The sequence below is a fragment of the Sinocyclocheilus grahami genome, unplaced genomic scaffold, assembly GCF_001515645.1.
Source record: "Sinocyclocheilus grahami isolate Dianchi unplaced genomic scaffold, SAMN03320097.WGS_v1.1 scaffold2675.1, whole genome shotgun sequence".
Classification (NCBI taxonomy): Eukaryota; Metazoa; Chordata; class Actinopteri; order Cypriniformes; family Cyprinidae; genus Sinocyclocheilus; species Sinocyclocheilus grahami.
Window position 1 is genome coordinate 22,287 of NW_015507853.1, and position 16,266 is coordinate 38,552.

The window sequence follows — 16,266 nt, forward strand, 5'->3', positions numbered from 1 at the left end:
TAATGTTCTTTTTAGCAACATCATATGACCCCTTTAAAACTTCTAATAAATGTAAATTCTAAAGGTCAAAATTTTTTAAAAGTAATAGACAATTGTTGGCATACTCTAAAAATATAATGTGAATATAATACGCTAAGACAATAATGTGTATAGCATAGGCCAGATGATTTATGCAGAATTTCTCCATTCAATCACAGTTCTGTCTAGGAGAAACAAATGATATATTAAATACATTTCTTTTATGAATTGCTTGCTATGAAGAGTGGTCAGAGAAAGAGTTTTCTTAATCATGCTTAATCAAGCTTAATCATGACATCTTTTGTAGAGGGCCTAAGTCTGTGATAAACTTTAAATGGCGATGTGATATGTCCACTGGTTTGAATTTGATAGATAAATGGACAGTAATATTTGATTGGTAGTAATTTTACTTAGCAATGCAGAAATGTGTTAAAAAAACTTATGTACTTTTTAGGATTTAGAAATCGAATGTTATGTTGGTCCATTTCTCTTCACAGTGTTGCTTCAAGCCAATCTTATAATTTACTGTAGCTGTCTCGTATGAAATGCCACAACAAGATTAAGTTGAAGGCTTTGACTTGTCAAAGCACAACAGTTCTTCTACTTCAGCTTTGCAATTCCACTTGAATATTTCCTTGTTTATGATCTTTTTGTGTGGTATGACCTACTTTCTATAATGCATAAGCTCATGGATAGACACATTGGCATTTTCCTGTACAATGTATTACTATAGTCCACAATTAATCAATTCTTTAATGACCACAAGCCATCTGGGTTCTCAGGCTGAAAAAAACTGATATTTCTACCACCAGATGTCATTCTTTGAAAGTAGCATTTGGTTCTACTAAAAATAATTTGATTTGAATGCTATGATTTTTCCAATGATATCCTCCCATTTACACTTGTGTTTACTGTTCCCCATAAGGTGAATTCATGAACACAAAAACAATATTGAATGTCTTCCGTTTGGAAATGATCAGTGGATTTATTCAGGCCAGTGTTTTTAATAATGAAGTTGTGATCTTTACACACAGACACAAATTTGTTTCTGACCAGTGCTTTTCGTTAGCTACTTACTAGTTACCTCAAATTTAGGCAAAATGAATGCAGGAATTTTATCATTTTAATGGGTTCAGCACCTTTTTCACACCATCACGAAATGCAAAAATTGCTTCGAATAAATTTAAAATGGCATGTTCTGGCTTCTGAATCCTAATCTCTGACTTGCATATTGATTTTATATCGGGTTGCAGTATTAGGAAAATGCAAATGACTATTAGAATATGAATATTTGAAGTACGCATGAAATTTACAAACAAGTTACAACAGCAGTAACAAACTAATGCAAAATTAGTCGTCCTTGAGACGATTCCACAAGCATGTGGAGTTAGGCTTGTCATGCTCGTTTCATTTTCAAATGTAATTAAACAGATCCTCAGTGTTGCCCTCTGTGTCATCTCACACAGAGGGCAACACATAAATCTGCATACTCTTACATATGCATGAACAAATGCTAAATCCCTGCATACATAATCAAATGCCTGTAACTATCACTTTGTTATTTTTGAAAATTTTGTCCTATTGTTTTTCATCTCCATTAGATTATACCTAAAGACAACGAGACGAGGTCCACACTAATGTACAAATACATCGTCCACGAAGATTCAGTGCCCCTTAACAACAATAATGTCATTCAGGAGGACACATATGAGTGGGCACTCAAGAGCTGGTCCCAGTGTTCAAGACCTTGTGCTGGAGGTAACGTTCAACTCTAACAATCTATTAGCTCTTCTATGTTACTCAAATATGTACATTTATTTGAATAGCACTTTTCACAGTACACAAATCATGATGTAAAAATTTATAATATCTTAAAATCTGCATGCCTTATAGTCACATTTAGCGGATTATTTTTGGGCAATACTATAGTTTACAATTTGCAATAATTAATGCAATCAATTGTATCCAGTTGTATATAATAATTCAAATCAATATTAATGTATACGTCACATTTTTGACATAACCTATGAATATATATTCAATTCATTATAAATTATTTTTAATCATTAGTTTATTCATTTTTACTTTAATAATTGTGACACCCAAGAAAAAACATAAGGGTCTATTGGGTTTATTGAGGTGGATTTAGTTCTGGTAGCCCAGTCTGGTAACATTACGCATCATGGTTCTTTTGGTTCTTTCATTTTATTTAATCTTTAGGATTCCAATACACCAAATATGGGTGTCGTAAGAAAGGTGACAACAAAATGGTGCACAGAGGCTACTGTGACATCAACAAGAAACCCAAACCTATTCGAAGAATGTGTAACTTACAGGACTGCACACAACCACAGTAAGTCGCATTTAAACAGTTTTTAACACAGCTCACAATAACTGTAGTCTTTTTCACTGAAATGAAAGCTAGAATGGGTTGTCATGGTACAGTATGGGATTTCTTATTTCATCATATTTAACTCAGTATAAACATCGCTAAATAAAGTATAAGCACTCATGCTTCCCCAATTCTAGCTTGGAGAGCTCTGAGCTGGATTTTGATTGCGTTATACCATTGGGTATTCTTGCTTCATTCATCTCTCTTATCAGAAGCTAAGAAGAAATCTCAGCGTGTGATTGTGCATATCTTTCATATCTGGGAATAGTTTGCCTCAGCCTCATGACTTTCTTCCAACCTTTCTGAAAGAAAACCAGAAATATAGTTGTAGTTGCTTTTGTTTTGTTTTTATCCAACGTGTGTCCATGACTGGCTTGTATCATTAATGCATGGAATGTATATATAAGAATTATTAAGACCCTTCTGCATCAACCTACACAAATCACTGAGCGCACATCATCTCAGCAAATCTTTTTCATTTAAATATGCACAGTAGGTTGTAAATGCTGTATATTTTTATCACAACATCACAATCCCACTGTCTCTCCACCTGTTAGCTTTGAGTTTTTCAGTACTCTGGTTTGAAGTTCTCATAAAGAAAAATAAAACACATTTAAGTTTTTAGTGTTCTCTCAAGCAGATATTCTTCTTTTATCAGCCATAGCCATCTGTCATATCAATTTATATGCTCTGCACTTTCTGCTGTTCATAGGCTTATAGTCTTCACAACAGATCCAGCTGTTTAATAATCATATCACTACTTGAAAAATGTTTCTATGAGACCTAAGTTTAGTTTTTTTGTCAATGGAAATTACATTTTTACTTCTGTATAGTCTTCTAGATGAATTACACTTGAACTGTAAGGAGCTGTTGTAGTGTTTGATTTATATCCATTTATATAGTGGCTGAGTTTTGCAGTCTATCCCAATTGTTTGTTCAATGGTTACATGTGTGCAAAAGTTTTCCTTGTTTTACTGTATGTCTGGAAAATTCATGGGCATCATTTTGTTTTAAAAAGAGATTGGGACAGTTGAGGTTTTGCAGACATGCTGGTTGTGAGGTCACAAAAGGCATGGATATGAATACATTAATTAGGTTCATCTTCATATTTCATCAGCTATTCTATATGCAATTTATAGCATCTACATTAAGCACTTGAGCAGTCAAGGGTATAAACAGTGTCTGTGAGAGCAACATTTCGATGAAGCCACATTATTACATTCAAATAACAGAATAGGTGTCAGGTTTGGGTGAAGGGAAGAGGCGAGGACTCAATATGCAGAATAAATGTGCTTTTTATTAACAATAAAATAAAACAACTAAACAAACTACCCAGAGGAGGAAAATAGGCAGGCAGTCCAGGATAGGGCACAGCAAGGCAAGGCAAGGCTGGACAAGACAGGAACCACCATGGGTACATTCGACAACGAACTGGCACAGGACTGCAAACACAAGAAGAATAAATAGGGAGCAAACAAGGAGGTTAATGAGGGAGACACAGGTTGAGCAACTGAACCAATTATCAGATAACAAAAAGGGTGGGGTCAAGACAAAAGACATGAGAGCACGGCACACAGAAACAAACCAAACAAAATCCATGTGCTCACACAAAACAAAAAATCAAGCACAAGCACATGGCCAGCAAAACAATCACAAGCCATAGGCTCGATCAAAACGCACTCAAAGCCGCGCGCTCCCATGAAAAAAAGACATGACAGGAGTGTCAGTGCTCTGTCACAAAACCATGAATAAACTAGACTGAAGTGACAGAACCTTGACACTAGGTCTACTCATAAGTTGGAGTGAATCTCTTTTGCAAATATGTTTTTATCAAGATATACTCAATCTCTATTGGAGTACAAGTCTCTGTATCAGTGGCTTTTCAGCATTTCAAAATCCACTTGTATTAAGAGGGAATAAAGTGGATGCCACCACCTGGTAACAGATGGCTGAGCTTTATAAATCATATATTTGAGACTTGTAGATATGCTAAATGAAAGAACATATTGTGGTAGATGTTTCAAATGAGTAATCAGTTCCTTTGATAAACTAGCATCAGAGTGACTAGCGCTGTAGAGCTCCACAGGACACTTTTAATGGGATTAGAATTTGAGCCTCTGATGTGTGATAGTCAATTGTTTACTCTCCCACGTCATGTTCCATATTTCATGCTGAGAGGAAAGCCACCACAAGCTTTATACTTTCTCAAAGATTATACTTTTAATGTGGCACAGGAATGAAAAATCTGTGCCGATTGAGGCATGATTATTCATTTATATCTCTTAATACTTTTGAAAGTGAACACAATCACCATAAATAGGGTTTGTAAAGGTGCACAATTGAATATTTTTAGGGGTAAAAATGACAACTATAGAAATGTAATGGTTAACTACAGGATCTGTTGCAAAATCATTTCATTTTCCACAAGCTGAACTGTTGCTGGAGTCAGCTGTTGTGACTCCTTCCTATTTCGATTCTGATATTTCCTTGGTGTGCCCATCATTCACAAGGGCTCCGTCTCCTTCCCATCTGTGGAGGATAAGATTGTGCTTGCAGTTCTTCCCGCATTTCCCTTTTCCCATTCCCTTTGCATTCACTTGTCCTAGTTTTTTTTTTTTTTATCTTCTTCACTCTTGAAGCTGTCTCTGCAGGTGGTGGACATTTTAGTTTCCCTTGCCTCCCTATTAATAAGTAGTTTTTTTTGCTGGAAAATCTGTGGAAAAATAATTCAATATAGTAAAATGTGTCAACAAAAACACCCATATCTTAATGCTAAAAGCATTAATTAAATGAACTTAAATATTTAATAAACATGCAGGAGTTAAGGGAATATATCTATTCTGCAGGTCAGCCAGCAGCTTCGTATATAGTCTACATTCTCCTCACTCTGCTGCTGAGGTTTTGGTGGCTTGTTTTATTAACAAGCTCGGTAGAACATCTCTATTCTGCCCAGCATGGTCTTCAACAGGCAAAAAAGGTTAATTCACTCAGATATGAAAAATCCTTCATTTACTCACCCTCATGTTGTTCCAAACCTGTATATAAAAATGTAATGTATACATGGAATGTACAACCTATTATAAAAAAAGTCATTTTGTGCACCATGACAGATAGAATGTCATAAATGTTTCAAAGGATGTGAAGGTGAGGACATGGCTGCACAGTCTTCACTTCATCTTATCAGTTACATTTCTGTTTAAGCCACGATATTCAGCAGGCAAACAGGCTTTTCAAAAAAGCACCCTAAATCCATCTTAAACACTCCAGTATGGTAAATTAATCCAGCAAGTGAGACACTTTCTGGGGTACGTAAACGCCTCATGTTCTTTAGTTTCTAATCAAATCTTTTAAAGAATGACCCATTGACATCCTCACATATGTATTTACCTGAAAAAAGCATTGACCTGCCTGTAATACGTTGACTTCCTGACCATGTCATGTGGCTGTTTATTGTATTAAGCACGTCATTGCAATCAAGCATGATGCTGGTAATCACATGAACACTAAAAGCACTTCGGGCTATGCGCGTTACGATAGCAGGAGATAGCTAGAAGAGCAGCATTTTGCATTAAGTCATTAAAAATTATTTTTTACAATTAATGTGACTTTTCATTTTAATCTTTCAACACAACTATTATATCTAAGCAGATGTCAGTGTATGTTCAAGGTGTATAACATAAGAGCAGTAGTACAGGCTGCACTGTTTAATTATGCCAGTTCACACAGGTCAATGATGCCTCTGCTGATGCACCACATGGACGAGTTATAAAGTCACAAACGAGGCGTAAATGACCTTCTGTAGTGCTCTCTGTTACACAGGCTGGTTCAGTCGCTGAACATGTTCCTCATTTCCACAAGTGTATTTATTGTGAAGGGGTGGCAGGTCAATTATAGTCAGTAGTTTTTACTTCACTCTTCTCTCCAGCGTAAACTCTGGTGGGTCTACAGTAGTAATTCTCCGATAAATATGGCATCTATTGTTCATCATAAAAACTGATTAAAAGGGATCACCGAAAATGAAAACTGTATCATCATTTACTCACCCTCATGCAAAAAATCTTTTCAAATTTTTATGTTGACTTGCTGCATTGAAAAAAAATTCAGTTCAACTGAAGTGCCAATGTGTGCCAATAATTGAATTGAGCCAACTGAAAATGTTCAATACAGCAAGTCAACATACAGTTTTGAATTTTGAAATCTTTTACGGTGTGTCATTCCAAACCTTCATTACTGTTTCTTCAATGGAACACAAAAGATACTTTGAAAAATGCTGGTGATCAGACAGTTTTGGTGACTTCTAGATGTGTGGACAATAAAGCCACTGATACATTTCTCAAAATATCTATTATGATTTATTCTTAATTGTAAGATTGGTCTTGAGGTTTATGAAAGAGCTGCAGATGCGTCCCACTTTTAGTTCACCATGCCAAGTGTTTACATTCTCTGATCACATTCTGAGTGCTAAATGAACCATCTGATTCATTTTATACTACACAGATTTGTTAGCAGCTGGTCTGTCAAAGAAATAAGCAGGACATGTGGTGTGCAGTTTTATGGTCATGAAATAATGGGACCGACCTGTGAATGGTAACACTAGTCAGATAGATAAGGATAATTGAAAACTGTAGAGAATTTTTTTAGAATCAGAATGATTAACATTTTGAATGTAATCAGCATATGTATTTATATATTTCTTTACAAATTCATAGTTTATCATTTTCGTTTCAATTTCATAAAAAATAAGAGATTATCACTGTGAAGAGAATAGGCCTAGTTTAATAAAAACAAAAAACAAACAAAGAATAAATAAATAAAAATAAATTAGTTTGTGATAATTGTTTGTCTGATGATTAGCTTAAAGTGATAATTCACCCAATAATGATTCTGTCATCATTTACTCACCCTCAAGTTGTTACAAACTCAAACAGGTTTGAAACAACTTGAGGGTGAGTTAATGACAGAATTTGAATTTTTGGTTGAACTATCCCTTTAAAGGTGTGGTATCATATACAGCTGTTGAGATGGTATTCTCATATGAAACTAAGCAGAGGTTTGGACATGGAAACATTATTCGATACATCACAACTTAGCAAGCAGATTTCATTTGTCTTCTGACAGATGGATCACAGAAGAGTGGGAATATTGTACTAAAACCTGTGGGAGCTTGGGATACCAAATCCGCACCGTGCGCTGTGTCCAGTTCCTTCATGAAGGCACAAACCGCTCCATCCACAGCAAGTATTGCAGCGGGGAAAAGCCTGAGATCAGGAGGCCATGTAACAGAGTGCCCTGCCCTGCCCAATGGGGAACCGAGGCCTGGTCAGAGGTATGTTTTTCTCAGGTCACATGATGTTTTGTTGCTATGAATACAAAAGCGTTAGCTGTCAAGGTTTTTGAGAGTAGCGTATTGGGAAAGTGAGAAGATTGGTTCAATTCTATTTTGATATTATCTGCAAGCAATTTTCAGTGTAATTGGGCTTGAAATCATTGTGAAACTAAAAAAATCTAATTTGAAGAATGTTTAATACATCCTAGGATTTTTTTGTTTTGTTTTTTAGAGTGTCAAGAAAATAAACAAATTAGGGCTTATTTCCTTTTAGTTTGTACTTTTTACCTTGAAATTAGAACCATTCTCTTTCACTGATAATGTCTAAGCGAGTCCTGACATTTCCATTGATTTTAAGTCAGTAATGATTTTGATTCACCAAGAGAATTTCATGACAGTAACCTCATTACCCAGCTGTGTCAGAATGTGAAGCTAAAATCCAGGCTTTGAGTGTTTCATTGCCAGAAGACTTTTGAAGATTTGAAATATTATGCAGAGATATCAAGCTCAAGCCAGTACGCTGCAGGTCGGTGTAATCCTCTGTTGAACCAGTCTATGTGGTATTGATTTTGAACCCAAGCAAACGGATTCAACAGCAAGCTCTGTCAATGAACAATGAGTCATTGATTAGGCTGACTGTAAACTCATAAACTGGACATTAGGCGCATACCAGTTTGCATGCTCATGCACTCTATGCCAGTTTGTAGTATAAATAGTGTGTTCACACTGAAAATTCCAAGAAAACAAATGGCACTTCAAATAAATGCACTTAATTAACCGAAAAAAAAAAAAAGTTTGTTGGAAACTTCATGTACTTAATTGTCACAGCTTTTCTTACATACGGGAAGGGGAGAAGCTATCAGAATCTGATGCAAAATAACTTCATAAAATTCATACACTAGATCAGAAGATCCCAAACCTTTTACTGAGAAGAGCCAGAAATCAAACTTGATTGAGGGCCTTGGGCCAAATATAAATCTGGCTTTATATTCAACTGTATTATATTAAAAATGATGTTATAAAAATGAAATTTGCTTAATAAAATAATAAAAAAAGGTCATCACTGGTCAACTTTGGCCTGCAGGCCCCTGGTTTCTGTTTCTGCAGTGTCACTCTTTGTAGCCCCGTTTACATTGACATCTCATTGGTCTAAAGTTCTGCTCCTCATAACTGTACATTGAACATCAAATATCTTCTGTCTGACTGTGATTGTGTCTTGGATAAACAAATCGCATTGTGCTTGTTTAGGACACAGTGTTCGATGTTTGAAGTCATATATATGTAGTTTGTAGGTTCTCCTCAACTTCTTTCTTTTCTCTCAGTGCTCGGTGTCCTGTGGAGAGGGTGTGGCACGACGTCTGGTCACATGTCGCATTGGAGATCAATGCACCGGTGAGAAGCCTGAGTCACACAGGCCCTGCAGGCCAGGACCCTGCCATGGTAAGACAACACAGACACGCCATTGCAAACTCTGAAAGCCAAAGCAGAGAATTGGTTTAAACAGAGAGCAACACGGGGACAACAGTCTGCATTCATTAAGCGATTTTATGGAGTCTTGAACGGCTGATCTGTTCATGTTGTTCATTCAACAAAAATAAGTCTATTGAAAGAGAATGGAAAATATAGCACAATGCACAAATTCATCTGCATTGATGACATTATTCATGGTGCTCTTAACCACAGTCAGTTTCCCAGAATGCTTTTGTGGTCTGTGAACTTCTCAACTGCTCTCTGGAGAAGCTTGTTTACCTTGTCTCAGTTGTCTGTTGAGAACTTTTATTTAGTCATGCATTACGTATGAGAAAGCTATTAATTCGATCACATAATGCCTACAATCTGGAAATGAACATGAGTTTTGGCATTGTTTCATATTCATAAATCTACTCTCTTTCAACATTTCTTCCCAAAACCAGTCGCATTTCCGAACCCCATGAGCTAGAAATTGTACATTTATCTTAGTGATGAATGCAACATGTTTTACTGCCATGATGTGTAGTGCCTACAGCACAGAAAAATCACAGTTTCTTTGCAAACATGAAAGCCTAACTTTATTCAAGAGAACTCACTGCTTTCGAGAATTTTCCTCCAATCTTTTATTGCTAACGCTCAGCTGGTCAGCCTTATTTGTTAGAACACAGCAGACATCACTATGAATAGCACTTTCTTTATATCTGCTTGCATGATGCTTCCTCTAATTCCTCTTTAATGCCTTTACCCGCACCTGGATGACATCCATCTCAGTGGAAGGTTAACAAAACACCTACCCTTTACAAATGGCACTCTTGCGGCACACTGCTTAACTTTTCAACTGCGTACAGTATAAAGCAGGACTCCTTAGGGAGTTGGAGGCATTTAGCTTCTTTTCAATTCTAAAAGAAAAACTCGTTTGTGCTTCATCTGGTGACAGCAATCTATAAACCAGCTTCAACTGGAATGGCTCTTTTAATGACTTACATTAATTGAAAGACCTCATGACTGCTGCATTTGTTGTGGGCTTTTTCTTTTGTTTTGATTAGAACAGTGAGAGGAGAGCAGAATAATTAAGTATAGCTGAGGGGATCAGGAAATGATGCAAGTCCGAGTGAGCCACACATAAGTGTCACAATGTAATCTACAGTTACAGCATTTACTCCACTGATTTATCACTAATTATGGAGACTAGAGGGAAAGTTCACCCAAAAATGTGGTCAACATTTACTCACCCTCGTGTCGTTCTAAACCTGTAGACCAGAGCGATAAACACTAGTACACAAGCAATAGGGAAAACTGCATTCTGACATACAATTTCCTCATAGTCACACAGCTGGTTAGGAGCTATGAATACTATGTGTGATAATTAACCTGCGCCAGTCTACAGATGAGCGTTCACACACATACAATGGTATTCAGTAGGGTCACACTGTAAATCTTTTATTCAAAGTCTAATTTAAACATTAAAATAAACAAAATTAGAAAAATGTAAAAAGCAATTTATGAAGAAATGCTTCAGAAAAAATAAGAAATAAGATTCTGCACTATTTGTGTGATAATCAAATATCAAAATCAACAGATTTTTATCTGAACATTAAAAAAAAGATTATGTACTGTATAAAAACAGCATGTATTCAAAACATATATTTTAATGACTCAGAAAAGAATAACTGTCTGGCCAAATGATTTGTCATAGTAGTACAACACACTGTGTGTGTATATTAGCATCATTTGTTTGCTTTTGGCATCTGAGGAATCTGACATCAGACGTAACACAAAGAACGGCCAGGATAATGCTGAAAAAAATGCCTTTTGTGTTTCACAAAAGGAAGAAAGTCATACTAATTTGGAATGGTATGAGGGTGAACTATTGGGTGAACTCCCGTTGTGGTCAATATTATTAGGTGAAATACTGTCATAGTTGTGCATGGACAGCCTATTTTACTGTATGTAAAGAGACATTGTTTCTTCAGTGTTTGGTAATATTGATGACATAAAGACCCTGAGTATTCAAAAAAGCTGAAATGTGGAAAAGTGTGAGAAATAAAATGTAAAAAAAATAAAGCCTTCTGATTCTCTGGCAGATGAGCCATGCGGAGGAGACAAGTCCATATTCTGTCAGATGGAGGTTCTGGCTCGTTATTGCCCGATACCAGGTTACAACAAGCTCTGCTGTGAATCCTGCAGTAAGCGAAGTGGCACTTTTGCTCCTCTTCTGCACGAAGCTGCTAAGACGGAGGAGGAACTTCACTTTGGTTCAGCCTCCCAGCTTCTGGAGACACTCTCAGCCTCTGTAAATGGAACTCTGAAAGTCCCTCAGCAGCACCTGCGGGGATCCTCGTCACAAGGCCAATTTGCCAAGCAGACCGCCACTCCCCCGCCTCGCAAATCCAATACAGAGAACAGCAAGACTCAAAAGCGCCTGAAACCCGGTGCAAGGAATCTGCCTGCAATGACGATCCATAGCTTGTGGAACAAGGACGCCGCTAAAGATGCACCATGGCAGCTGGAAAGTTTCCAAGAGAGTCAGTGGCCGACAGCATCATCCGAGGTGGAGAGATGAAGGCTAGTTTGTCTCTTTCTTCCTCTGGACTCTCTCTTATTTGTTTGTTGTAGACATTAGACATAACATTCATCTTTCCCTTCACATCCTCCTCAATATATTTAAAAGCAAGAGAGAGTAAAGTGCTGGTTCACTTTCAAATATTCTCAATTCCCCCGCCAGCAGTATTTGTTTTTTAAAACACACTTGTCAATCACACACTGTTGTGATGGGGAACGTGCCAAAGAAGTTCTTATGATGATCCTCTCAGCAGTCTGGTCTATGGGGGTTTGGTGCGCCTACACGAAGAGACTCCAGTGGTACTCGTGAGGAAATGCTTGTAGTTGTATCAAACTTCACAATCTTTAAAGTATTATTTTTACCAGGTCCAAACATGTTTGACCAATTCATATTTATGAACGTTCCTGTAAATACTGTATAAGGGAAATGTCAGTATTATTTTATACATAATGAGGATTTTTAAAATAAGAGATTCAGGAGCATTATTGGTGCTTTTTATATTAAGAACACTTTAATAATATGTTAGGAAATCAGCCATGAGTTCAGCACTGAGGAATATATATTCCAAAACTGTGTGAGCCCCAGGAACAAACATCAGTGAAATTAAAATAGCCATAAAAGATCTACTTTTCATTCCAAAAGTATTTCATTCATGAATCAGCCTCTCAACAAGTCATCGATCAAATGAATTCTCAAAGACTGTGAAAACTGTCAGGTTTCTTGTTTTCCTCATTTCCCCATGATGTTGAGGATTTTCTTTGACACGTGCCTCTTAGATTTCCCTTATTTTGTGTAATGAGTTCACCTTTGCAGCCAGAAGTTTGTTTAGCCAACGACAACATTGAACGTAAACGTCATGTCAAGCAGCTTCACCATGATGTAGGAGACCCCGTCTTATATATTGTGAGATGAATTGGATATTTGAGCTGGGATTTGAAGGAGTAAAGCTGGACTTTCTGGAGATATTACACTGCACAAGATATCTCACTTGAGGGAGAGGAAAGCTATTTATTTTTATAATCAAGGATTATATCTCAACCACAATGCATCTGACTGCAATACCAAGGAAACCAGTTAGTCTATCAGTGGAGTACAGCTGTTCATAACTGTACACACACGTTCACCTGTGTGCCACTGTAAAGTTATTGTATATACCATTGAGAACTTTATTAAGATTCAACATCATGTTTTTTGTGCAACATTATCTGTTACTTCAGACCAAAAACACAGACTCCCATCAAGTAGTAAAAGTAGCTCAGAAACAAAAGTAGATGTATGAATAACCTTATTGTTGTTGTTTTAACTGCCTTTTTAGATCAAATAAGACACATGCTCAGCTTTTGAGATGTTATAATAAGGGAAAGCTGTTTCACAGCCATTTTAGAATATAAATATTGTAGAGAAAATCTTAAACAAAGCTGTCATTTACAGTAATTCATTTTGTCCTTTACCCACAAATCCCCTAATCCTGCACAAAACTGCTTTTACAGTTCATTTGTAGCTTTAACAGAAAAAATACAAAATTATAGTGATATATTTTGATCCTCTAGATTAGACAATAGCCATATCTGCATACAGATCAGTAGCAGTTGTCTTTGAACATCATACATCCGATGAAAGCTAAGGTGAACGGTGTGTGCATCACAAAAAAGCTTTCATTTTATCGTTGTTCACTTTCTGATAATAAACAATTTGTTGCTAATATTATCGACAAGCTTTCGGAGAGCCTAAGGAATGCAAGATAGTTGAAGTTAAATTGACAATCCCTAAGCCACAGACAGACACCCAACATAAAGGATAAAGCGTGTTTATCCTCACTATTCCAAGTGTTAATTGTTGTTCTGGCTTACAAAGACACTTTCAGTTGCTAACCGCTTGGGGTCATTTCTTTTTGTTTTAATTTGTACTTTTGTTAGTTGTAATGGAAGTGTACACTACTGAGGCTGTTTGTTGTATTGGGAGCACATAGCAATAAAGAAAGTAATAAATCCCATGCTGTCTCTTGAGTGTAATTTTTTAGGTTTGCTTTATTTATTTTCATTAAAGATGAACTTATATTTTCCCCTTTTCGCTACTAAGCCCTTACAAGACTCTTTACAGTAAAAAAAAAAAAAAAATCAGTTTTAAATCCTAAGCTTTAAAAAGAGGACTGAAAATATGTTTGGCAATGTGTTTAATAAATCTGTAACTGTATAAATCCTAAAATCAAATGTATGCTGGGATATGTGTGCTTCTGAATTTGTTTGGTTTGGGGTTTTTTGTTCGTTTGTTTTTAGTTTGCACCCTTGTTCTCTTCACAAAACCAAATGCACTGAAATTGGTCTTGATTGAAATTTCTTTTGTTCTCTCACAGTGGATGCTAACATAGAGTTTTTAGTTTAAGCCAATAATTTAGCTTAGGCCAAACATTTTCTTACAACATTAAATAGCTTCAGAGTGCTTCCCTGGTGCTGTATATGATGTTCACATAAAAGTATAATCTGGGCTGCCAACTCATTTTCCAGCTCACCATACCTTCAGGCTCAAAATTGTTAATATATTATGAAAGGCTCTAATTTCTTTAAAGGGGTCATTGGACGCCAATTTTCCACAAGTTGATATGATTCTTTAGGGTCTTAATGAAAAGTCTGTGTAGTTTGGTTAAAATTTCTAAATGGTAGTGTAAAACAACACCGTTTTTACCCCGTCAAAAACAGATCTTTTCAGAGCAAGCTGTTTTCTTGCATGCCGCTTTAAATGCAAATGAGCTCTGCTCGCCCCGCCCCTCACTTCCGAGCTGCTCTCTGAGAGACGGTAAACTTTAGCCGCATTCATCATGAAACCTGCTAACTAGCACGTTATTAGGAAAGGCGATTTGATTCGCACGAAGATAGACACATTTAGGTAGATCGGGGGCGCATTCCCTTCAGAAACAAATGTAATCCACTGCGTCTTCAGCGGCTCAGATGTCGGGAGTAAAGGACGACTGCTATGTTCATTATTACATCCAACAACAGAACACCTCAATCGCTTAGGAGACATTCGTGCCTACATCTGCTCCGGCGGTGAAGTAATGGTGGACTGATGACAGCTCACTCAGGGTGGGTCTAAGGTAAGACACCAGTCCAGTCTGTGCTGGCCCACCAGTGTAAATCAAACAATCGTGGGAGGGGCCTGTCTGTGTGACGTCATCTGAAATCAGCTAGATTTGAGAAAGGGGAAATGATTTAATGAGATAAAAAAAAACACTGGGTGGATCTTTATCAATATAGGGTGGTTGTGTACACACACTGCCGTAGGGCTGGGCAAAAAAATCGAATGCGATTTTCATGCGAATCTCGTCAGTATTTTACAGATTTTGTGTAGCTCGTCAGTGATCTACGGCTCTGTGTAGTAAATGCCGTTCCATCTGAAAGCACGTGCTAGAGATTTACTACTAATCACCAGAAGCGGCTTTACTGACGAGATGCGCATCACAGCCCTACACTGCCAACACACATTTCAGTTCAAACAGCTTAGCTAAGTGCATGTCGCATCCGATGACCCCTTTAAAGACCCATTCAGACTAATGTACCAAACATCAGGACATTCATTATTTTCTGAATGGTATTTAAAGATCACTAAGATCACAAATTACATAAAAGGACATTGTGACGAGTGGAGAGGGGCAGAGAGCCGTGGGAGCGGAGCGAGGATGTTGGAATAAATGAGCGACACCTGCGCCACTCGTCACAGACATTCTTAATAAAATCAGTATGAGTAAAATATTGCACAATCCACTGGACAATAGCAACCTCTAAAGCATTGTTCACCCAAAAATGTATTTTATTTTATTTTATTTAAATTGTGTTTACTCACCATCATGTCATTCCAAACCCTGAGGACTGGCTAATCTTCAAAACACAAATTAAATGAAACCTGAGAGGTTTCTGTTCCTCCATCAAAAGTCCAGGTAACCAAAATTTTAAAGATCCAAAAAGGTCATAAAGGCAGCGTAAAACAAATCTATTCTTTAAGTTAATTTTTTACTATTCTTTTTTTTTGTTTGCTTGTTTATAGCCTACAGTGCTTTTTTTAAATAATGTAAAAGATAGCAGATGAATGCAAGCAATTTATACTACACATTTTTTGAGTAGCTTGTCCAACACTGTTGTATGTTTGACAAGCTATTCTGCCTCTAGAACAGTGGTTCCCAACCCTGGTCCTGGAGGCACCCCAACACTGCACATTTTGCATGTCTCTTTTCTCTGACACACCAATTTCAGGTCTTGGAGTCTCTACTAATGAGCTGATGATCTGAATCAGGTGTGTTTGATTAAGGAGACATGCAAAACATGCAGTGTTGGGGTGCCTCCAGGACCAGGGTTGGGAACCACTGCTCTAGAAGACCATTTTTCAGAAGCTACCTAACCATGCTCTTGCTTTGACAACTCTTGATCAGGCCTCCCATCATAACTACTACTGCAGATTGGTTGATCTTCCCCAAATATTCAAACTTAGTGCATTTCATCTTCATTT

At 37.0% G+C, this 16,266-nt stretch overlaps 1 protein-coding gene across 1 annotated transcript in view; it reads left to right on the forward strand.

The window, feature by feature from the left end:
- LOC107575494 (A disintegrin and metalloproteinase with thrombospondin motifs 3-like) overlaps positions 1-11,871 on the forward strand; it is a 23,417-nt gene extending 11,546 nt beyond the window's left edge. Inside the window, exons 5-9 of the mRNA XM_016261862.1 lie at positions 1,620-1,776; positions 2,239-2,371; positions 7,529-7,736; positions 9,059-9,176; positions 11,291-11,871. Coding sequence (XP_016117348.1) covers positions 1,620-1,776; positions 2,239-2,371; positions 7,529-7,736; positions 9,059-9,176; positions 11,291-11,769 — 1,095 coding nt within the window. The 3' untranslated portion in view covers positions 11,770-11,871. The remainder of the gene's footprint in view (positions 1-1,619; positions 1,777-2,238; positions 2,372-7,528; positions 7,737-9,058; positions 9,177-11,290) is intronic.
- Positions 11,872-16,266: the final 4,395 nt, after the last annotated feature.